At 43.8% G+C, this 24,284-nt stretch overlaps 1 protein-coding gene across 1 annotated transcript; it reads left to right on the top strand.

Annotated features, from left to right (window-relative positions):
- The first annotated feature begins 914 nt into the window (after positions 1–914).
- LOC117447616 (ubiquitin carboxyl-terminal hydrolase 26-like) lies at positions 915–1,782 on the top strand. Its single transcript, XM_034084384.2, has 4 exons — positions 915–997; positions 1,075–1,135; positions 1,363–1,523; positions 1,625–1,782. The coding sequence occupies exons 1-4, from the start codon at positions 932–934 to the stop codon at positions 1,628–1,630; spliced, it is 294 nt and encodes a 97-aa protein (XP_033940275.1). The 5' UTR covers positions 915–931; the 3' UTR covers positions 1,631–1,782.
- The last annotated feature ends 22,502 nt before the right edge of the window (positions 1,783–24,284 follow it).

Here is a 24,284-nt window from a genome sequence, read left to right as displayed (position 1 = left end):
TTGAGCTAGGGGCAAACAATATGTTTAATAAGGTCCACTAATATCTAATCTGTATATATTTAGTAACAATTTAAGAAATTAGCATTAGCTAATGCTAATGAATTAGCCTCCGTTAGCTTACAGTAACAAAGTGAGTCTGAATCACTCCCTTCAGTCGCTGCTACTGATATAATGGAGCCTCAATAGTGAGCTCCACACAACCAATCAGTAGTGGGCAGTGAATGCGCAGTGTGAGTGTATTTGTAGCGGTATAGAAATTCAAAGTGTGTTTCTTGAGAAGTAATATTGTGCTCTGTGTTGATGACCTGGATGTGGTCCACGTTGTCCCGTGGCTGTGAGTTCACTGTGTACTGTCCCTTTAATGTGCAGCTGTGGAGCCGGGTCAACACGTGAGGAAGACTACACCAACCTGTCACTCAAACTGCTGCCTGGAGCCTCAGTGGGGGACATGCTCCAGAGCTACCTCATGGTAACACACGCACACGCACACACACACACACACACACACACACACACACACACACACACACACACACACACACACACACACACACACACACACACACACACACACACACACACACACACACACACACACACACACACACACACACACACACACACACACACACACACACACACACACACACACACACACACACACACACACACACACACACACACACACAGTCCTTGTGTGTACAGTATCTGACAGCATGTTGTGTGTTCAGGAGACAGAGCTGGACTTCAGGTGTGACTGCGGCTCCAACAGATCAGTCCAGCAGCTGGCCTTCAAGACGCTGCCAAAGTGAGTGAACTACTTCACGGTGCTAACAAGTGTTTGATTTAAATGTGTCTCCTAACAGTCTGTCTGGTTGTCTTCCACAGAGTTCTGATACTGCACGTGAGGCGGATCTGTTTCACTCCCAGCATGCAGCTGGTGAAGCTGAGCGACCCGGTCACCATCTTCAGAGAGCTGATGGTGTCCTCTACTGAGGTAACAACAGCACATTGTGTGTGAAGCTGCTGTTTTAAAGTGTGTGTAGCTAACTGTTATTACTGTGCTCCTCTCAGGATACTGGGTGGTACAGCCTGGTGAGCATCATCAACCACCTTGGGAACAATACAAACAGTGGTAAGACTTTATTTCTTGTTTATTTTTGAATGTTTGTTACGACAATGTACAACTTTGATTTTGTTCTGGTAGGTTTGTGAGCTTTTTTCTCTTGACTTTACCACTTTAAATGCAGGATATGAATGAATATCCCCCCCTCCCCATATTAATATATGTTGACCTCAAATAACCCTAATATGCGCCAGTATGTTTGACCTTTGATCTAACAGTGAATTGTCTCCTGTCAGGACACTACATCAGCGACGTTCTCCATCCGGAGGCGGGGCTTGATGACCCCTCCGACAGATGGCTGACCTGCAACGATGCGGAAGTCACTCGCACCAGCGGGGAGGCTGTGTGTCAGGAGAGGAGAGACACCGCCTTCATCCTCTTCTACCAGAGGAGACAGGTGAGAGGGCCGAGGAGGAAACGCTGTTTCCAGCTTTGCTCACAACACAACTTCCTGGACCCAGCTGCTCTGTCCTGACTCTGAGTGTTCTGTGTTCTCAGTTGTAGAGGGGCGGCGGTGGATGAAGGCGGGCTGAGGACGAGCCCAGGTGAGGGGTTACGGGGGACCAAAGAGGTAAGTGTGAGTTCCCCTCAGTCTCTCCCCAGGGGAGGGGGAGACTGAGGGCCAGGACGGGGATCAGGAGGCGGGCAGCGACGTGGGACCACACAGGTAGGTCTCTCCCTCTGCTTCTGGAGTTGCTGAAGATGGAGGACCAGCAGATGATGGGGCCTGCAGCAGAGAGAGGACTCCCCCTCTCCACCGGCCCTCAGGAGGAGGGGCTTCTCCCAGAGAGCCAGGTTCCTCCCGAGGTCTCTTCCTGTAAAAGGGAGTTTTTCCTCGCCGCCGTCGCCTCTGAATCTTTACCAGGCCAGTCAGAACTCATCTCCAAGTCCTCGCTCTGAGTTGGCCGCGGATCAGACAGCTCATATATATATATCTTTTTTAAACTTAGAATTTATTTTCAGACAGTTCATATTTTTAACATCATATTTGGAGATGAGTCGGCCTGGCTTGCTCTCTGGGAACGACTGTAAATAATTTGTATAATTAGGGATGCACGATATTGGTTTTTTGAAACCGATACCGATAACTTCCTGCTTCTCAAGACCGATACCGATAACCGATAATAATATAATATATATATATATTAAATGTACCTGTAGTTTTTGCACACCTGGTGGTAAAAAAGAGACCATATTTATTTTCCGAAATAAACTTCTTGCCTTTTTCAAAAGCCTCGTCGATAGGTAAAAGCCCCGGTGCTTTTGCAGCTGGCTTTGGATTCGCCGCTAGTTTAGCAGCGCAGGCGTCTTCGTACGCTTTTAACACACCATCGTAGCGATGGCGATGTTTCAGGTGACTAATCAGGTTGGAAGTATTGTAGCTCGTTGCCTTTTTCCCTCCTCGTGGAACTTCTGCATTGCATTTGTTAATACAAATAGCAAGCGAACTATCGAACTCTGAAACTTTGAAATAGTCCCATACTACCGACGACATGTTTGTTTACTGTCCTGGCTTCACGGCCGCACACCATTTACGTCACAGCCAGGCATGAGTTAGGGAGCGCTGGATTTGTGAAGAACTCCCCTCTTCCTAAACCACTAATACCACAGTTCTGGCAAAACGGGAGGAGCCGAGTGGAAAACAAGCGCCCCTCATCCCAATCCACCCACACCGCAGGATCTTTTCTTTTTTTTACCCAAGAAATATATTGTATATTATCGGGGCTATTAATACTTTTATCGGGTTTATCGGGATGACGTCATAATTCCTAATATCGGACCGATAATTATCGGGCCGATAATTATCGTGCACCACTATGTATAACTATATAAATAAATGAATAATTTATAAAAAATTAGGGCTGTCAAACGATTACAATTTTTAATCAGATTAATCACAGCTTAAAAATGAATTAATCATGATTAATCACCATTCGAACTATGTCCAAAATATACCATTTATTTATGTATATTGTTGTGGGAATGGAAAGATAAATGAAAGAAGGCGGATATATCCATTTAACATACAGTATCTATGTTTATTATAAAAAATGTCTGTGTGTCAAAGTAAAAGACAGCCCACACACCTATCAATCATCAAACCGTGGGGTCTTAATTCATTACGTGTTGATTTCTATCAACGGGGGAGTAGCCTACTTCAGGAAAGTCGACAGAGGGGGGGGGGGGGCGCTAGTGGAGTACTTCGTGACCACAGAGTGTGAACGTTGTGATCAGCTGTTTTAGCGCAGTTCTCCAGTGAAGGGGGGAAGTCTCCCTAGGTTGGCGTAGTTTTGGCACAGTTCCGTTGTACAGACCGACGTTAACAGCAGCCCTGTCTGTGCACACGGAGACCGACTCTGTCGCCCGGTGATCTAACCGCCTTCTGGAAAAGCTTCACAAGTACTCGGTACGCAAATGCGCTTTGTGACACAAGTGACGGTACGCATTTCAAATTACGCACATAACCTGCGTACCAGTTATCTGCACCCCTGTACCAGAGCCATATTATTACTATTATATGGCTCTGCCCTGTACTACAGCAAAAGTATTCTGCGTCGGGACTTCCTGCAACAACACCACGCCGTTATCAAAGATGTTTTATTGAGAAGACGATCACTACGTGACAAAAGTTTTCAAAACCGTGGCTACTGAAATCAATCTTACTAACTGCTGTCTGTGCAATTTACTCCGCGCGAGTTGGCAGACTTTATTTTGCTTACTTTAACATCATTTTTCATGGTGGGGCTAAGCCATTTCTTGGTATGGGTGTAGCCTACCCCAGCCATACCCTGGCGCTGCCACTGGTGGCACGTATGGGGCGGGCCATTCTGCACATGCGTTAAATGCGTTAAATATTATATATTATAAATTAATTACCGCCGTTAACGCGATAATTTTGACAGCACTATAAAAAATATATATTATGGTCTGAGTGCATTTCATTCATTTTGTGTGTCATTACACTGGCTCCCTATAGAACACAGGATAGAATTTAAAATTCTTCTTCTCGCCTACAAAGCCCTTAATGGGCAGGCGCCATCTTACCTTAAAGAACTCATTATACCCTACTGTCCTACTAGGGCATTGCGTTCCAAGAATGCAGGGTTGTTGGTTGTTCCTAGAATCTTTAAAAGTACAATGGGAGCCAGAGCCTTTTCTTATCAAGCTCCACATTTGTGGAATCAGCTTCCAGTTTGTGTTCGGACGGCAGACACCCTATCCGTTTTTAAGAGTGCGCTTAAGACCTTCCTTTTTGATAAAGCTTATAGTTAGGGCTGATTAGATTCAGCCCCTATAGTTTTGCTGATATAGGCTTAGTTTGTCGGGGGACATCTTACTTCTTCCTTCTCTCTGTCTATACCCGTGTACACTCATGTTCCGATTAACCCAGCTTCCCCAAATGTCTTTCTTTTTGGTGTCTATATACGCTGGGATCCGGAGTCATGGATGATCCTGCGGTCCTGTGTCCTGGATCGCGAGCGCTGGATCTTGAGTCGTGGCTGTGGTCCTGGATCATAGGTCCTGGATGGATATCCTCGTGGATTCATCTTCCTATTATACACACATGCATTTCCAAACATTTGGACTACCTATGTTGCAAATGTATTATCTTTTCAATTTACACACGGCATCTATTGCACGTCTGTCCGTCCTGGGAGAGGGATCCCTCCTCTGTTGCTCTCCCTGAGGTTTCTCCCATTTTTCCCTTTAAACTGGGTTTTCTTTGGAAGTTTTTCCTTGTACGATGTGAGGGTCTAAGGACAGAGGGTGTCGTATTGTCATACTGATATTCTGTACACACTGTGAAGACCACTGAGACAAATGTAACATTTGTGATATTGGGCTATATAAATAAACATTGATTGATTGATTGATTATAAGGTCTTGTTTTTAAAGTGAACTCTATTATATATCATGTTCTTAAATGTCCACAACCACATTCTCTGTGTGGGTCATTTCACATATTTGAAGGAAAAATACATATATATTCAGACAGTTAAATAAAAACAATGTTTTTCTAACTTGAAAGCATGTTAACGCGTTCTAGCAGAAACCCAAAATACAGTTACTAGAACAATTATCATGGTAGTTCTCTTTAAGTTATGGTAATGTAAAGTGTTTCACTTTGGGTTTAGGCTTTTTAAACACTTAAATGTGCAAAGGTTTACATGGTTATTTACACGTAACTGTATTTCTTATGTCTGCAGACAAACACAACTACTTTTTATATTTTGTGTTATTTGTTATGTGATTATATTTCTTAAGAGTATTTTTTTTTAATCATTTGTTAGCCACCAATGCCTATATTACAGAGACAGATGTGGAATGTGACTCGTGGAATAAATGCAACTTCATCAGAAACTCATTTGGACATTTTATCACTAACCTAAAATGACGCTCAATGTCCTCTAATCTCCCTGAAAACGCATTTAATTTGACTTACTAGAGTGTGAGGGAGTGTGAGGTGCTACTCAAAGCCATCAGCGACCTCTGTGTCATGCACTTGATTTGTTGGGATACCTTACACCTTAAACCTGTTTCGTACGAGAGCGCCAGACCACTTTGGATCGGAGAGGATTGAACGAGCAGGGCATGTTGTTTCCGTCTCTACTTCAGTCTCTCTCAATCCTTCGGACCTTAACAGCCGTGCCATAAAGAAACCAACGGACTGATAAAAAACTTCTTTGTTTAATCTGCTTTTTACTGATCTGCAGTAATCATTTGTTCACATTTCTTTTATGTGTAATGTGTCCAACCCGGTATCACGGCAAGACGTGAACATGTGACGATGTACCATGCTGGGAGACGTGAAGATGTCATGATTTCAAACGTGACAGTTACACGGTATTGTTACCCCATGTTAACCAGTGGAGAAATAACCGGAAATACCAACCAAATGCTACTCCGACGTAATGATTTATTTTGTAATAGTCACACTCGATTACGCCGATTTTCTTGTTTCCCCAGCTGGTCGACACCTCTTTTAACAGAAACAAAGGCTACATTAATGTATTAAATTGATGTTAATCCGTGTGTGTGTGAATGTGGAATTAACGGACGTGACGTTGTGCGATTGAGTTACCAGGCAACAGCTTCGGTTCATGTTAATTTACAAACTCTTCAACTACAACCGTAGTTATATTTAAAAACATGTTAGAAGGCCTCACGAAATACTTTAATGCAAATTAAAATGTAAATGTGAAGGAATGTGTGTATAACAAAATACATCGGTCATAAACGAAACCGGAAACAGACGTAGGCAAGATCCTCAGCTCGATGATTGGATGGTTTAGCCGCAATGCATGCTGGGATTTGGTGTTTATGTGATGTGAAATCTGAAAACGTTTTTTAAAAATACAATAATACTTTATTCCGAGTGTGCTTGCTTTTCTCTTTGAAAGTCATCACATAACGGCATTGTAATACACGGTTCGGCTGCATTAAATATTACATATCTGCCGTAAGTTTATTTACATAGCACCTTTCAGCACCAGGCAATTCAAGGTGCTTTACAAAAATGAAAGACATTCAGACAAAGGCATTTAAAAACAGTAAAAGATAAAAAAAAAAGAAACATTAAAAGAAAAACAAAAAATGAAAGACATTAAGAAAATGGCATTTAAAATCAGTCATTAAAAAGAAAAGCTAATAAAATAAACATTAAAAGATAAAAGTTACAGTGCAGTCTAAGATATGAATAGTTCAATTATTTCGGTTCTTGATTTTTAATTTATTCACAGAACCTCCCTTTGGAAATCCGAACATTTCCGTCCCGATTGTTAATTTAGACTGATTGTTTTCACCATGTTATGCTCGCATGACATCCACAATCGGACCCTCAGGAGGGTGTACTAGCCCCTACTCTGCTTTGCATTCCATAACAAAGTCTTTAAGTGTTACCTGAACACCCGTGTTACCAAAACACTATTTTTCACCCGTCGGTGATGTGATACTTGTTCCTCAGTACAAATCACCCAAAAACTGATCGTAAACCCTGGCTACGATGGATATCCCAAATATCCTACTTTCGAGCAGTCCCTCTCATAAATGTCATGGAGTTTCAGACGGTTTTCACCATGTTTTGCTCGCATGACATCCACAAGTGGACCCTCAGGAGGGTGTACTAGCACCCTACTCTGCTTTGCGTTCCATAACAAAGTCTTTAAGTGTTACCTGAACACCCCGTGTTACCAAAACACTATTTTTCACCCGTCGGTGCTGTGATACTTGTTCCTCAGTACAACTCACCTAAAAACTGATCGTAAACCTTGGCTACGATGGATATCCCAAATATCCTACTTTCGAGCAGTCCCTCTCATAAATGTCATGGAAAAATTAATTAAATTTAAATTTAAAACATTAAAAGAAAAAATACATGGATAAAAGTTACAGTGCAGTCTAAGATATGAATAGTTCAATTAAAAGCAGCGACAAAAAGAAAAGTCTTCAGCCTGGATTTAAAAGTAGTCAGAGTTGCAGCGGACCCGCAGGTTTCTGGGAGTTTGTTCCAGATATTTGGAGCATAATAACTGAACGCTGCTTTACCATGTTTAGTTCTGACTCTGGGGACAGAAAGCTGACCAGTCCCTGAAGACCTGAGAGATCTGGATGGTTCATAATTTAGCAGGAGGTCAGAAATGTAATTTGGGCCTAAACCATTCAGTGCTTTATAAACCAGCAGCAGTATTTTGAAATCTATTCTTTGACACACAGGAAGCCAGTGTAAAGACTTCAGAACAGGAGTGATGTGATCCACTTTCTTAGTGTTAGTGAGGACTCGAGCAGTGGCGTTCTGAATCAGCTGCAGCTTCCTAATAGATTTTTTAGTGAGACCTGTGAAGACACCATTGCAGTAGTCGAGTCTACTGAAGATAAAAGCATGGAAAAGTTTTTCCAAATCCTGCTGTGACATTAGTCTTTTAATCCTAGGTATATTCTTTAGGTGATAGTAGGCTGATTTAGTAACTGTTGAAACTCAGGTCAGAGTCCATGACTACACCTAGATTTCTGGCTTTATCTGTTGGTTTGAACATTGCAGACAGAAGCTCAGCGCTCACTTTTATATGTTCTGACTTTGCTCCAAAAACCATTACCTCAGTTTTATCTTTGTTTAGTTGGAGAAAGTTCTGACACATCCATTCATTGATTTGTTCAATGCACTTACTCAGTGTTTGAATTGGAGCATAGTCTCCTGGTGAAATTGTTACGTAGATTTGTGTGTCATCTGCATAGCTATGGTAACTTATTTTGTTGTTCTTCATTATCTGAGCCAGTGGTAGCATGTAGACGTTAAAGAGAAGAGGCCCCAAGATGGAGCCTTGAGGAACCCCACATGTCATATTTGTCAACTCAGATGTGAACAACTTTGTTTCTATAGGTAAATACCTATATAAACAAAGTTGTTTCTGTCCTTTAGGTAGGATTCAAACCAATTTAGAACTGTTTCCGAAAGTCCCATCCAGTGTTCCAGTCGGTCTAGTAATATGCTGTGGTCAACAGTGTCAAACGCAGCACTGAGATCTAATAATACTAACACTGAAGTTCTGCCACTGTCTGTGTTTAAGTGGATGTAATTAAAGACCTTTACAAGAGCAGTCTCAGTGCTGTGGTTTGGACGAAAGCCTGACTGGAACACATCGAAACAGTTATTTAAATGCAAGAAATGTTGAAAAAACACTTTTTCAATGATCTTACCTAGAAATGAGAGGTTTGATATGGGCCTGTAATTGTTCATTACTGAAGCATCTAGATTATTCTTTTTTAAGAGCGGTTTAATGACTGCAGTTTTCAGGGCCTGTGGAAAAATACCTGAGTGAAGAGATTTGTTTACTATATGAAGTAGATCTGAGGCCATGCAGTGAAAAACATCTTTGAAAAATCCTGTTGGAATAATATCAAGGCAGCAGGAGGAGGATTTCAGAAGTTGTATAATGTCCTCTAGGTTTTTATCATTAATCTGATGGAATTGTGTCATGGTGTTTGAATTGATATTAGGTGGACATAGGGACAACACATTTGCTGTACCTGATGCAGAGGCACTGACTGCTTGTCTGAGTTTCTGAATTTTGTCAGTGAAGAAGGAGGCAAAATCATTGCACGCCCTGGTGGATAGAAATTCAGAGGCTACTGACACTGGGGGGTTAGTTAGTCTGTCGACGGTAGCAAACAAGGCACGTGCGTTGTTTTTGTTTTTGGTAATGATGTCCGAGAAGAACGATTGTCGTGCGTTTTTCAATTCCAAATTATAAAGGCCCAAGTCTCTCTTTATAGATTTCAAAGTGAACCTGGAGATTTGTTTTTCGCCACCTGCGTTCAGCTTTTCGACATTCTCTTTTTTCTGTTTTCACGGTCATGGCCTTTCTCCATGGAGATATTTTCTTGCCAGACACTTTCTTTACCTTAGTTGGAGCAATGGCATCTATAACATTTTTAATTTTTTGAATTAAAATGATGTAATAGCTCATTTACTGAGATGTTAGCAGGGGCAAGTGTGGAAGAAAAATTCTGAGTAAACATTTCCCTAGTATTTTCAGTTAAATATCGCTTTGTGGTTATCTCGTTTTTAACATTTGTGTGAACAGAAATAGAGCTCTCAAAGAAAACACAGGAATGGTCAGAGAGTGCAACATCAGTCACCACAACCTTAGAGATATTCAGACCCTTTGAGATAATTAAGTCCAGAGTGTGCCCCTTATTGTGCGTGGGCTCCGTCACATGCTGAGTCAGTCCATAGCTATCAAGAACACAAAACAGTTATTTAGCCCCTCTGTCCTGGGGGTTGTCAACATGGATGTTAAAATCACCAACAATGACTAGACGGTCAAAGTCAATATGTCGCCAGTGGGGATGGGATTTTTGTATGTCATATGATGATGCATTATATTTACTGTGTGTATATGTATTTTAAGCAGAAGTGATTTATTGTACGGCTGCCAGCCGCTGATCGACGGGTCGGTTGAAGGCAGAATTGCGACGCTCCCAAATTCCTGTCTATTGCCACGCACTCAAGTTCCTGTGTATTGCAATGCTCTCAAGTTCCTGTGTATTGCAACGCTCTCAAGTTCCTGATATTGCAACGCTCTCAAGTTCCTGATCATTGCAACGCCCTCAAGTTCCTGTCTTTCGCACCGTGCGCTGCTCCTATCAGGGCCAGTGCGCATCTGAGTCGGACGCGCTCCGAACTATTGGGAGACGCACGCCAAGTCTCCAACTGCTTTCTTCCGACCAGAAACACGCTGCGCTTAAGGAAGGGTGAGAATAAATAACTTTTAACTCCTCTCGGTCTGAGGTGTTCTTGCTAGGCTGTCACTGCATGGTTAAATGAACAAGGAGAGTATGGGGTGCAAATAGTGCCACTTGCAGTCATTTGCCCACCAGTGCCAGTGACTGTTCCATTTTACTCCTTAGCAGCCAGTGAGTGGGAGAGCATGTTCATTGTGTGATGTGTGTAGTGCTTTCTTTAAATAGACGTGTCATGTGTGTAGTGATTCCCTAATAGAAGTGTCATGTGTGTAGTGATTCCCTAATAGAAGTGCCATGTGTTTGCGTTATTTGCATGCTTTGTGACATTTTACTTTTAGTTGTACCATTCATGGTCCCTCCGGCCAGCAGGGGGTGGGTAGAGCAGTAGCAGCCTGAAATGACGGGGTGGTATATAGGCACTGCATCACTTGGCCTTGTGATACATTTCCATGTGAGAAGCTTCGCTGATATGGTCCCTTACTATTTATTTAATTGCTAATAAAGATTATTGTGTTACCCGATATCTGCCTGCTCCTCGTGTGTGTGGGTCAATTGGGGGATTAGAAGAACTGGGTGCCAGCAAGTGGGCCATTACTGATGCCCCTTTCACACCAGCGCCTTTTCAGCTCCGGCTCGGAGCTAGAGCCTGAAAAGCGCCGGGTTTTCTAGTTCACACCGGAGCTGCGCCGGCTCTTAGCTCCGGAATCCGCTTCATTTCCAGCTCCAAAAAATTGTCGGTCCAGAGGCAAGAGCTTTGGAGCTAAGAGGTGACGTCGCTTACGTCTCTCTTACGTCGAGGCGTGCAGGAAACTAAACCCACCTCCCATGGGTCGACTGTTATGCCTGCCTACAAGCAGTAGTGCCTATAAACACACTTTATAAAGTCAGGCAACACTAACCAGGCTTCGTGTGATTCTGTTTATTTGTGCCTTACTTTGACCATCCGTTCGCTGTTATCGATCATTGTGGAGAGAGGCAGACGTGTTGTTTTGTATTATTGCAGCTATCGGATGCAAGTAGTCAGTTTAGCTTCGGTTGCTATGCTAACATCACCCATTTTATACCAGAGAAACTTTCATAACAGCGTTGTGATACCAAACAGTGTCAATTCAGACTGACAGACATTCACTTAGGCTAAGGGGAACTGGGGATATGCATCAGCTGCTTGTGTGAGTCGGACAGTGAATACTTTAGAGCGGCCGCTACAGTGTGAGCTAACCGGGAGCTAACGGGAGAATAAACTCCTGTGGAAGAGCAGCCAGCACTGCAGCGGTCGGTAAATGCTGCAGAAACACATTAATAAACAATGAACCACGGCCCTCTGGAGAAAAGCATAAGGTTGGAGAAGTAGTTATTCAATTTATTCTGGCTTCGTGTGATTAAAAGCAACACGATCATCGATCCGACGCAGTTGTTGTTGTTGTTGTGAGCTGCCGTTGGGGGGCAAATCAGCGATGTAAACGGTGACGTCATGACGCAGCAAGGGCAGCTCTGGGGCACCAGTGGGCGGTGTGCACAGAGCGGGAGCTGAAAAGGGAAACCGGAGCTGAACCAGAAAAGCTCCCGCTCGGAGCTAGAAACTGAAAAGCGCTGGTGTGAAAGCCGCAATAGAGGGCTCACTCGCGACAAATACACACTATAGACAGCAGTTCAGTAAAGTCATCAAAAAAGCTTGCAAAGTATTTGGGTGGTCTGTAGATATTTAGGAACAGAGCTCGAGAGGAGCATTTCAGCTGAAGGGCCACATATTCAAAAGAAGCAAAGTTCCCATAAGATGTCTTCCTGCATTGAAGGGAATCATTGAACAGAATAGCAACTCCACCCCCTTTCTTATGCATTCTTTCCTGACTCATAAAACTAAAGTTGGGAGGGGTTGATTCGATAAGAACAGATGCACTGTTATTTTGTTCAATCCAAGTTTTTGTTAAAAACATAAAATCGAGATTGTGCTCAGTGATAAACTCATTGATTAAAAATGTTTTTCCTGCCAAAGACCTGACATTTAATAAAGCTAGTTTAAGTTTGTTAAACACACTATCAGTCATGTTTTTTGTAACAAGCTGTGGCTGACATGGAATCAATGCTAAATTAGATAAACTCACACAAACGTTTGAGCGCTTCCTGTTTCTAAAATGATTCACTGCTCTTAATCTTTTACCTATCAACACAGATATCGGCAAAGCTATAGGCAGGCCGGGCCCCGGCATGTCCTGGAAAGAGTTGAGTGCCATACGCCCCGTACATCCATCGCTGTGTGGTTTGGATCCCAACAGGACATAAAAAGGCTATATTCCTTGTATGTCTACATGCCAAATAAAGCTTATACTGAATCATTACTATCATTGTTGTTGTCTTTCCTTCTGTCACACTAATGAGTAAGTCTATGTACTAGAGGAAACAATGTGATATTTTCTGTTATTCATCCCAGTCTAATTATCCTGGTTCCTCATGTCTTGCTTGTTCAATTAGATTGGACTCATTTAAAACCAAAATAAAGCACACTCAAAGTGAATCTGACAGTGAGGGAATGTTTTCTTGTAATGCTTTAAGTTATTAACACTGATTAAAACATTTAATTGTTTATTGAATTAAAAAAGGAACATGAACCTCATCCGACTCAGCAGAAATTTGAAGTTAACAGAGGCCAATTCAAATTCAATCTGAAATGAAGGGAATCCTTGTCTCATCTCTAACACCTCCCATCAAACTGGCTTTATTTAAAGGGAGACTTTTCATTATCTATCAGACACATGCAACATCACAGTCATCTTACTCAGAAGATCACAAGATACGTCTTCGAGCTGATGCTCCAGTGCTTGCATTCTGACATCTATACGGTTAGATCCGGAGAAATCACCGGGGAACTATCCTCGTGAGTCACCTTCACCACAGACACTTCACCCCCCCCTCCCTTTTACATTAATATTTGCTAACCTTTCTGAAGAACCAGCACCTTACCGTGGTAGAGAGGTTTGTGTGCCCTGATGAACCTGGGGGCTGTGTTGTCTGGAACCTTGTGTTCCTGGTATGGGTCTCCCATGGCAAATTGGTCTCAGGCAAGGGGCCAGACTAAGATTGGTTCAAAAGACCTCATGAAAGAAACAAGAACAAGAAGTGAGGATACCCGGCCCGGAGGAAGCCCGGGGTCCCCTTCTGGAGCCAGGCCCAGAAGGAGGACTCGTCGGAGAGCGCCTGGTGGCCGGGCTTGCCACGGAGCCCGGCCGGGCCCAGCCCGAAAAGGCAACGTGGGCAACACCTCCGCTTCTCCGTCCCGCGGGCCCACCACCTACGGGAAACATCGATGGGGTCGGGTGCGCTGCCAGAAGGGTGGCAGTGAAAGCGGAGGGTCTCGACGGACCAGACCCGGGCGGCAGAAGCTGGCTTTGGGGACGTGGAACGTCACCTCTCTGGGGGGGAAGGAGCCGGAGCTTGTGCGGGAGGTGGAGCGGTACCAGTTGGATCTGGTTGGGCTCACCTCTACGCACAGCGTCGGCTCTGGAACCTTACTTCTGGATAGGGGTTGGACTCTATTCTTCTCCGGAGTTGCTCAAGGTGTGAGGCGCCGGGCGGGTGTGGGGCTACTCACAAGACCCCGGTTAGGTGCTTCGTTGTTGGAGTTTACCCCAGTGGACGAGAGGGTCGCCTCCCTACGCCTGCGGGTTATGGGGGGGAAAACTCTGACTGTTGTGTGTGCTTATGCACCCAACAGCAGTTCAGAGTATTCGGCCTTCTTGGAGACCCTGGAAAGAGTCCTGTATGGGGCTCCTGAAGGGGACTCCTTAGTCTTGCTGGGAGACTTCAACGCACATGTGGGCAATGATGGAGACACTTGGAGGGGCGTGATTGGGAGGAACGGCCCCCCTGATCTGAACCGGAGTGGTGGTTTGTTACTGGACTTCTGTGCTAGTCATGGATTGGCCATAACAAACACCATGTTCGAACATAAGGATGCTCATAAGTGTACGTGGTACCAGAGCACCCTAGGCAGAAGGTCCATGATCGATTTTGTTATCGTATCATCAGACCTGAGGCCGTATGTTTTGGACACTCGGGTAAAGAGAGGGGCGGAGTTGTCAACTGATCACCATCTGGTGGTGAGTTGGGTCGAGTGGCGGGGGAAGATAGACCTGGTAAGCCCAAACGTGTAGTTCGGGTGAACTGGGAACGTCTGGAGGAGGCCCAAGTTCAGGAGGCCTTCAACTCACACCTCCGGCGGAGCTTTTCGGGCATTCCTGTGGAGGTTGGGGACATTGAACCAGAGTGGTCGGTGTTCAAAGCCTCTATTGCCGAAGCCGCGGCGGGGAGCTGTGGTCTCAAGGTCCTAGGTGCCTCAAGGGGCGGTAACCCTCGAACCTCCTGGTGGACACCGGTGGTCAGGGAAGCCGTCCGACTGAAGAAGGAGGCCTTCAGGGATTTGTTATCCCGGGGGACTCCCGAGGCAGTTGCAAGGTACCGACAGGCCCGAAGGGCAGCAGCCTCATCCGTGGCCGAGGCAAAGCAGCGGGTGTGGGAGAAGTTCGGAGAAGACATGGAGAAGGACTTTCGGGTGGCACCAAAGTTGTTCTGGAAAACTGTCCGACACCTCAGGAGGGGGAAGCAGGGAACCATCGAAGCTGTGTACAGTAAGGATGGGACGTTGTTGACCTCAACTGATGGAGTGTTGGGGCGTTGGAAGGAACACTTTGAGGAGCTCCTGAACCCGACAACTCCGCCCTCTATGTTAGAGGCAGAGCTGGAGTATGACGGGGGATCAACACCAATCTCCCGGGGGGAGGTCACTGAGGTCGTCAAACAACTCCACAGTGGCAAAGCCCCGGGGGTAGATGAGATCCGCCCGGAAATGCTGAAGGCTCTGGGTGTTGAGGGACTGTCATGGTTGACACGTCTCATCAACGTTGCGTGGAAGTCGGAAACGGTACCGAAGGAGTGGCAGACCGGGGTGGTGGTCCCCCTTTTCAAAAAGGGGGATCAGAGGGTGTGTGCCAATTACAGAGGCATCACACTACTCAGCCTCCCCGGGAAAGTTTACTCCAAGGTACTTGAAAGGAGGGTCAGGCCGATTGTCGAACCTCAGATTGAGGAGGAACAATGCGGATTCCATCCTGGTCGTGGAACGACGGATCAGCTTTTTACTCTCGCAAGGATCCTGGAGGGGGCCTGGGAGTACGCTTATCCGGTCTACATGTGTTTTGTAGACTTGGAGAAGGCGTATGACCGAGTTCCCAGGGAGTTATTGTGGGAGGTGCTGCGGGAGTATGGGGTGAGGGGGTCTCTACTCAGGGCCATCCAATCTCTGTACTCCCAAAGCGAGAGCTGTGTCCGGGTCCTCGGCAGTAAGTCGGACCCATTTCCGGTGAGGGTTGGCCTCCGCCAGGGCTGCGCTTTGTCACCAATCCTGTTTGTAATATACATGGATCGGATTTCGAGGCGTAGTCGTGGGGGGGGGGGTCTGCAGTTCGGTGGACTAAGGATTGCACCACTGCTTTTTGCAGATGATGTGGTTCTGATGGCTTCATCGGTCTGCGACCTTCAGCTATCACTGGATCGGTTCGCAACCGAGTGTGAAGCGGCTGGGATGAGGATCAGCACCTCCAAATCTGAGGCCATGGTTCTCAGCAGGAAACCGATGGACTGTCCACTCCAAGTAGGGAATGAGTCCTTACCCCAAGTGAAGGAGTTCAAGTATCTCGGGGTCTTGTTCTCGAGTGAGGGAACAATGGAGCGTGAGATGGGCCGGAGAATCGGAGCAGCGGGAGCGGTATTGCAGTCGCTTTACCGCACCGTTGTGACGAAAAGGGAGCTGAGCCAGAAGGCAAAGCTCTCTGTCTACCGGGCCATTTTCGTTCCTACCCTCACCTATGGTCATGAAGGATGGGTCATGACCGAAAGAACGAGATCACGGATACAAGCGGCCGAGATGGGTTTCCTCCGCCGGGTGGCTGGTGTCTCCCTTAGAGATAAGGTGAGAAGTTCGGTCATCAGGGAGGGACTCGGAGTTGAGCCGCTCCTCCTTCGCGTCGAAAGAAGCCAGTTGAGGTGGTTCGGGCACCTAGTTAGGATGCCACCTGGGCGCCTCCCTAGGGAGGTGTTCCAGGCACGTCCAGCTGGGAAGAGACCAAGGGGTAGACCTAGGACCAGGTGGAGGGATTATATCTCTTCGCTGGCCTGGGAGCGCCTTGGGATCCCCCAGTCAGAGCTGGTTGATGTCGCCAGGGAAAAGAAAGTTTGGGGCTCTCTGCTGGAACTTCTACCCCCGCGACCCGACCACGGATAAGCGGGAGAAGATGGATGGATGGATGGATTTGCTAATGTAAGGAAACACATCAGCGGCTCGGCAGGCTCCCTCACTGAGGCTGGGGGCCTCACCAGCCAAAGGTCAATCTGACACCCCCGACCCGCCCACCTCTGTGTATAGGCCTACAGGCCTGCTGTTACATGAGTAACTGCTGGATGACTAACTGTTGTTTGGATTACGGCTGAGTTGGCCTCATTCAGCGTTCAAAACTATTTTAACTGCAGTGTTTTGGCGCTCGCTTTAATAAAACATTACACCTATAGCTCAGGGCCACAGGAAATGACCTACAATTAACTGTGACATTAATAAACTCAGACAAAAGCAGCCAGCTCAGTGTGTGTACGTCATCAGGTTATTAATAGTTCTAACAGTTATATGTTTCAATTACTGAATTACGGCAGTTCCAGAGTTCCCGTTAGCCGGTAATTAAAGGACTACGACCGGTAAAATATGCTGAAGACCGGAAAATCTAAATCTCTCCGGTCAAAGTGTTCGTTCAAAATAATTTCTGTTTAGCGCAATACTGCATCAGTTGCGCAACTTGCGCCACTTATGAGACAGACAAGAAGAGTATGTGACAGACAAGAAGAGTATGTGACCCATCGACGCCACACTATTCAAAACAGGAATCGAACGTCTCCTACCCCCCCCCCCCCCCTTAGGTCACAGGCTCCTCCAGCGGACGCTTTTATCCAAAGCGACTTACAATAAGTGCGTTCGACCAACAAAATACAAGCTTGAAGAAAACAGAATCATAAAGTACATCAGGCTTCATAGAGCAAAAACATTTCAAGTGCTACTCAACTGGCTTTAGATAAGCCAGTCCTCCAATCAAATATCTCTCCTGATTGTTGGCACTTGATAATCACCTTCCCTGAATTTTACTCAGGTGTAACTAAAGTCTGCTTTAAGGGTTGTTTATATTTCACATCATTAATCAGAATTTGTAAAGTAATTAAAATAAATGTAGTGGAGTAAAAATACCTGGTTAACCTTAAAGAAAGCCCTCAGGATTATAAAAGACCCCCATCACCCCAGCCACAAACTGTTCTGTCTGCTGCCATCTGGCACAACAGCCGCATTCTAGGAGAGTATGTGGCTGTTGTGGAGGACTACAGTACCTGGGAGTGCACTTATGGGCTGAACTGGAGGATCAACACTGACGCTGTGTACAAGAAGGGGATGAACAGACTCTATTTTCTGAGGAAGCTGAGATCCTTCCACGTGTGCAGCAAGATGCTGGAGATCTTCTAGTCTGTTGTGGCCAGTGCACTCTTCTTTGCTGCGGTCTGCTGGGGGGGGGCAGCATCAGAGCCGGTGACACCAGCAGGATCAATAAAGTGATCCGGAAAGCTGGGTCTGTCATCGGCATCAAGCTGGACCCCTTTGAAGCTGTGGTGGAGAGGAGGACACTGAACAGGCTGTTGTCCATGATGGATAACCCCACCCATCCTCTCCACCAGCAGCTGGACAGTCAACGGAGCTCCTTCTCCAACAGACTGCTGCAGCTCCGCTGTCACAAGGACCGATACAGGAACACATTCCTGCCCACTGCAATAACTCTGTACAATAAATCACCTCTGGCTGGAAGAGAACTCTCTGCGCCATAGTTTCTCTAATACAACCTCGCTGTACATTGTACACATATATAATCTGTTCAATATTTGATATTCCATATTCCATTGTCATATATTTTTGAATATGTATATTTGCATATATAATATCTACATGTATATTTTCTATTTCAATACGTATATTTTCTATTTTCTTTTCTTTCTATTCTTGTTTATTTGTGGTTTTGTTTTATTGTAAAATGCCTTGTCTTTTATGCTGCTGCAACAAACACAATGTCCCAAATTGGGATCAATAAAGTACCATCTTATCTTATCTTATCTTACATCCGGAATAAAACCACCAGACTCAGGGACAGTTTCATCCCACAGGCCATAAGACTATTAAACACCTGCACTTTGAAATAACATCCATAACATTCATCTGGCTGCTACTTAGAAATGATTTGTCTAATATATCATATTCCAATCACTTGTATAGACTCTTATTGCACTATTTCACTTTTTACTATTTTTCTTTTTGTATTGACTTGCACTATTTTTTCTGTTTATCTGTTTTATTGTGTTGCACTGTTGGAGGAGCCTGTGACCTACGGGGGGTAGGGGGGGGGAGGAGACGTTCGATTCCTGTTTTGAATAGTGTGCCGTCGATGGGTTTCATTCCATTTCAAAATGCTGTTTGTCGCTCAGGGTAAACTTCAACATTGTCAAGCAAAGCACATGGTGTAGTCCCAAACGATAGCTGAGGATTCTGGGTAGTGTAGTGTCTTCGGCCATCCTAAACTGAACAAATATTTGTTTCTCCGAATCGAAGGGGAAAATTACAAAAGCATTGTACACAATTTAAACCAATCAATGTTGTGTAATCAACAAGGATAATCTGGTGTTTTTTAGTTGATGAGTAGTGCAGATAGCACTGTAAGATCAATCGACAGAGAATACTTACTTCCGGTGTAAAATCCTGCGTTATCCAATGGGAATGGATGCTCACAATAGCCGCGTTCACAATGGGGTACTTTTCCCACAAAGGTTCATGCGAACTTAGTTCATGATCGCGTTCACACCAAAAAGAGCCGGTACTAAAAGTAGTTCATGCGAACCTTTTTACCCCCTCGAAAGTCCCTGCTCGAGAGCAGGGACTTTCGAGTTGCTCTTTTTTGAGAAAAGAGCTATATTCCTGATTGGCTGGGCGGATTGCAAACCACGCCCCGTAAAACTCCCAAAAAGTTTTGTGAAGCCGCCATTTTATTATCCTCGCATTAGCATTATTAGCATTAGCATTAGCCCAGCGCAGAAACGCAGAGAGACTAACTTATGGCAACACAAAATAAAACATGGGAGCGGTGGAGATGAGGAGCTGTCGGCGTTCTGGCGATTTACTCGGAAGGCTTCAGTCGAAGCTGCTGGGACTCCCAGCAGCTTCTACTGAAGCCAGTCCCCAACTCCGGGAACTTCCGGCCGGGGACTTTGGGCGGCAGTATACGCCGTGAAGTGGTTTGCGGCCTGCCAGTAAACCCAAAGCAGAAGAAGAAGAAGTGACGTCAGCGGCTTCATTTGCCTAATCCACCATCAGGGACTTTTTCTGGTGTGAACGCGATCTGTACTTAGTTCATGCGAACTAAAGAGTTCGCATGAACTAAGTTCGCATGAACCTTTGTGGGAAAAGTACCGCAGTGTGAACGCGGCTATTGCTCTCCGTAATACAATAAAGGGGACATGATCAAATCGGAATATAATGTTCTTTTAAAAAACGTTAACTACAGGGAACAATCTATTTGACACAGCTGAATCTCTGGCCTTCCTTAAAAACTAACTAATTTAATAGAAATCACAGTTGTATTACACACAATGCACTGTTTTTTGAGAACACAAATTCGTAACTAATGCACCATAATACATTCTGACGAAAAATTAAAATTATTATGAATACAAATAAAATAAAAGAAGCCTCCCGTGAGTTACTACAAGCTATAAAGTAGATTTTAAAAGCGTTGTATAGAATAAAAGCTCACTGTGGGACGTTGTAGAAATGCGTGTGTGCACCACGACAAAAGAGCCTCATTCACTTTACATTGGGGTTGTTTGCGTGGTGCAGACACGTAAATGTAACAAAGTTCGTGACACCACCACGCAATGCGGTGTTAAGGAGTCGTGGTGGAGTCACGCATTCTGGTGAGATCAGGTTGTACAGGCCCAGGGCCTGATGACAGGTTAAGGTGGGCCTGCCTAGTAGGACAGTAGGGTATAATGAGTTCTTTAAGTTAAGATGGCGCCTGCCCATTAAGGGCTTTGTAGGCGAGAAGAAGAATTTTAAATTATATCCTGTGTTCTATAGGGAGCCAGTGTAAGGCAGCCAGAACAGGAGTAATGTGGTCCCTTTTCCTAACTCTGGTTAGTACACGAGCTGCAGCATTTTGAATCAGCTGAAGCGACTTGACTGACTTCTTGGTACTCCCTGATAATAAAGAGTTACAATAATCCAGTCTAGAAGTAACAAATGCATGGACTAGTTTCTCTGCATCGTTTTGAGGCAAGATATGCCTGATTTTGAGGCAAGATATGCCTGATTACGTTTATCTACGTAGATATCTGCCCGATATGTCAATTTTGCACTTTTGTTTTCATGCAAGTTCTCACATCATAAGTATGTGTTTCCAGATGCCTCGCCTCAGGGATGTTTGACGTGCGACTGGGGCAGCACTTTAAAGGACAAAGTCTGCTATCCGCGTTGTGAAGAGGGGCCGATACTTTTCAGAAAAGGTGTGCGCTTAGCTTCAAGCCATGTACCATATTACTTTAATTATTCTAATCAACATATTTGAAAGCAGAGGGAAATGCTCCCCTATTTAAGAAAAGTTGTCACATTAATTCCTCACTCAATCATTGCACTACTAAACAGTGGGTGTACTGGGATCGTTGTATACATAAATGAGGATCTGCTGATCAAATGGTAAAGTAACTAAATAATCAAGGTCATCATGACAACATATTCCCTAGCTTCTTACTATAGGTCTGTGAATTGCCAGTTATCATAGTTGTGGTTATTTCGAATAAATCTATGTTTTTGTCTGGGCTTTTTGAACTGGTTTGATTTAAGCTGGAAAAGTGTAATTTCACATACCAATCATGATGTTTTGAAATGTTACCGTTGTAGGAAACGTGTGAGCCATGTGACAGCTCGTGCAGGCATTGCACCGGCCTCAGACCTGACCAGTGTTTGACTTGTCACCGGGGTTTTGCTCTTCATGCTGTGGAGAGGCGCTGCACCCGCTGCTGTCAGGCTGGAGTCAACGACACTGATTGCTGTGCTTGTGATGGCCGCTCAGGTAGAGACCCTGTCTTTCAGAAGCAACATAGGACTGTTTAGGTGCAACCAATTATGTGCAAACTATGTGCAATATGAGCAATATATATATATATATTAGGGCTGTCAAACGATTACAAATTTTAATCAGATTAATCACAGCTTAAAAATTAATTAATCATGATTAATCACCATTCGAACTATGTCTAAAATATGCCATTTCTTTATGTATATTGTTGTGGGAATGGAAAGATAAATGAAAGAAGGCTACGGTGGCCCTGAAGTGCAAGACACCACAGCATTTCACAAAACACCACAGCATTTCACAAAACACTACAGCATTTCACAAAACACCACAGCATTTCACAAAACGCCACAGCATTTCACAAAACACCACAGCATTTCAGAAAACACCACAGCATTTCACAAAACACCACAGCATTTCACAAAACACCACAGCATTTCAGAAAACACCACAGCATTTCACAAAACACTACAGCATTTCACAAAACACCACAGCATTTCAGAAAACGCCGCAGCATTTCAGAAAACACCACAGCATTTCAGAAAACACTACAGCATTTCAGAAAACACCACAGCATTTCACATTGGACGGAAAGGGTATTCCTTTAGGGAGAACACTTCTTGTTTGTGATTGGACAGAGCCAGCCAGAGAAGCACTGCTGTGATTGGTTGTTTTTGCTGCCAGTCAAGGAATGACGCTTCGTGATTGGTCAACACCAGACAGCGAAATATGTCCCAACCATGGTCCCACAACGTATGGTCCCAACACATCAGCCGTTAGCACACACTCAGATCTCACAGCTCCTCATATCTGTTCAGAAACTGGACAAAAGTTAAACATGTACAAACCACAGACTGTCTATGTCATGGCGAATACAGTCGCTGCTTTATTTATGTCTGTATGATGTTGTTGTGTGGACGGAGCAGCTACAGGTTAGTTTAGCCTGATGAATCCGATTCAGAAAACACGCATTTTAAAAGCTTTTCGTCTGCCGTCTTGTCTGCAGACTTGTCAAAGCGTTAATTCATGGTTTTTACTAACTGCTATCAGTATGTAGTTACTTCGGCATCACTTTGAAACGTGTAATACAATTAAATCACGGTCAAATATGTTCATTTTGTTGTAGGATTTACATGGAGATACGCCCCGTCCCCTCTCCAGCGCCTCTTGTTTGAATGACAGCATTGACAGGAGCAAACACCGCTGACAGCCGCGGTGAAACTCGAGTGATTAGAGCGATGCGAATATTGGGTGGTCTACCATAGTATTTACATGGAGATAAGCCCCTTACAAACCATGAGTTAATAAAGCATTAATTCTGTATTTACTCCTGTAAATTAGTCATTTGAGACAAAAATGTCCACTGCAAAAGACTTTGATAAAAACATTATATTAAAAGGTTTTTTTCACAACTAATTAACACACCCTAATAGAAAATACCAAAAATGTAATCATTTTCAGGATTTTAACCCTTTCAATGCCATTTTGAAAACATGAAACCGCTGTTTTTTTTCATGATGAAAACAGAGAAAATGAGTTATTTTCCCAAAAATACATATCTGGAGACTGGCTCTTTTTTTTTTATAACAGTCTTGGATATGTCAAAGATTAGCAACAAAATGGATTTTTTTGCATTATTAGTTTTTGCACAAAATCAGATTGAACAAAAAAGTTACAAATTAGTCATTCGGGACAAAAAAGTCCACTTCCAAAAACTGCTCTAAAATGACAACAGATTAATATTTTTAAAAACTTTTTGGGGTTAAATCTTTCAATCAACTTCAGTCCTGATCAAAAATACCAAATGTTAAATTATGTTCAGGATTTTAACCCTTGAACTGCCAGTTTTAAAACATGAATTTGCGTTTTCTATGAAAAACATGCACAAAAAGGCAGTTATTTTCCATATAATAAATGTTGGGGGGTCGGCTTTTTTTTTTTTTATCACAGTCTTGGATATGTCAAAGATTAGCAATAACATTTTTTTTTTTGCATTATTAGTTTTTGCACAAAATCAGATTGAACAAAAAAAGTTACAAATTAGTCATTTGGGACAAAAATGTCCACTTCCAAAAACTGCTCTAAAAGGACAACAGATTAATATTTTTTAAAACTCTTTGGGGTTAAATCTTTCAATCAACTTCAGTCCTGATCAAAAATACTAAATGTTAAATTATGTTCAGGATTTTAACCCTTGAACTGCCAGTTTTAAAACATGAATTTGCGTTTTCTATGAAAAACATGCACAAAAAAGCAGTTATTTTCCATATAATAAATGTTGGGAGGTTCGGCTTTTTTTTTTTATCACAGTCTTGGATATGTCAAAGATTAGCAACAACATTTATTTTGGTGGATTATTAGTTTGTGCACAGAATCAGATTAGACAAAAATGTCCCATCCACTTCCATTATAACCACATCTTTTGATCTCTCGCCATACCGGTATAAAATCATGCATTTTGTAATGTCAGGGTTTTATATTGGAGGAAAATAGTTCAATTTGTCCTTTTTACTGTATATGACCAGATGTGACATTTTACATTGAATTACATGCTTGTCATGTCTTGGTTTACAGTTTACAGCATTCGCAATTTCCCCTCATCTCTTTACCTTTGATGTGTGTCAGAATGTAGGAGTAAGTGTTCTCTCATGGCATTTTGTTTTTCATTTGTGCTGTTTCATGTGTCTTAGAGGTAAACAGAGGTATGATCTTGACCCAGC

The sequence above is a fragment of the Pseudochaenichthys georgianus genome, chromosome 6 (assembly GCF_902827115.2).
Source record: "Pseudochaenichthys georgianus chromosome 6, fPseGeo1.2, whole genome shotgun sequence".
Lineage (NCBI taxonomy): Eukaryota > Metazoa > Chordata > Actinopteri > Perciformes > Channichthyidae > Pseudochaenichthys > Pseudochaenichthys georgianus.
This window is presented reverse-complemented; position numbering and strand designations above follow the sequence as displayed.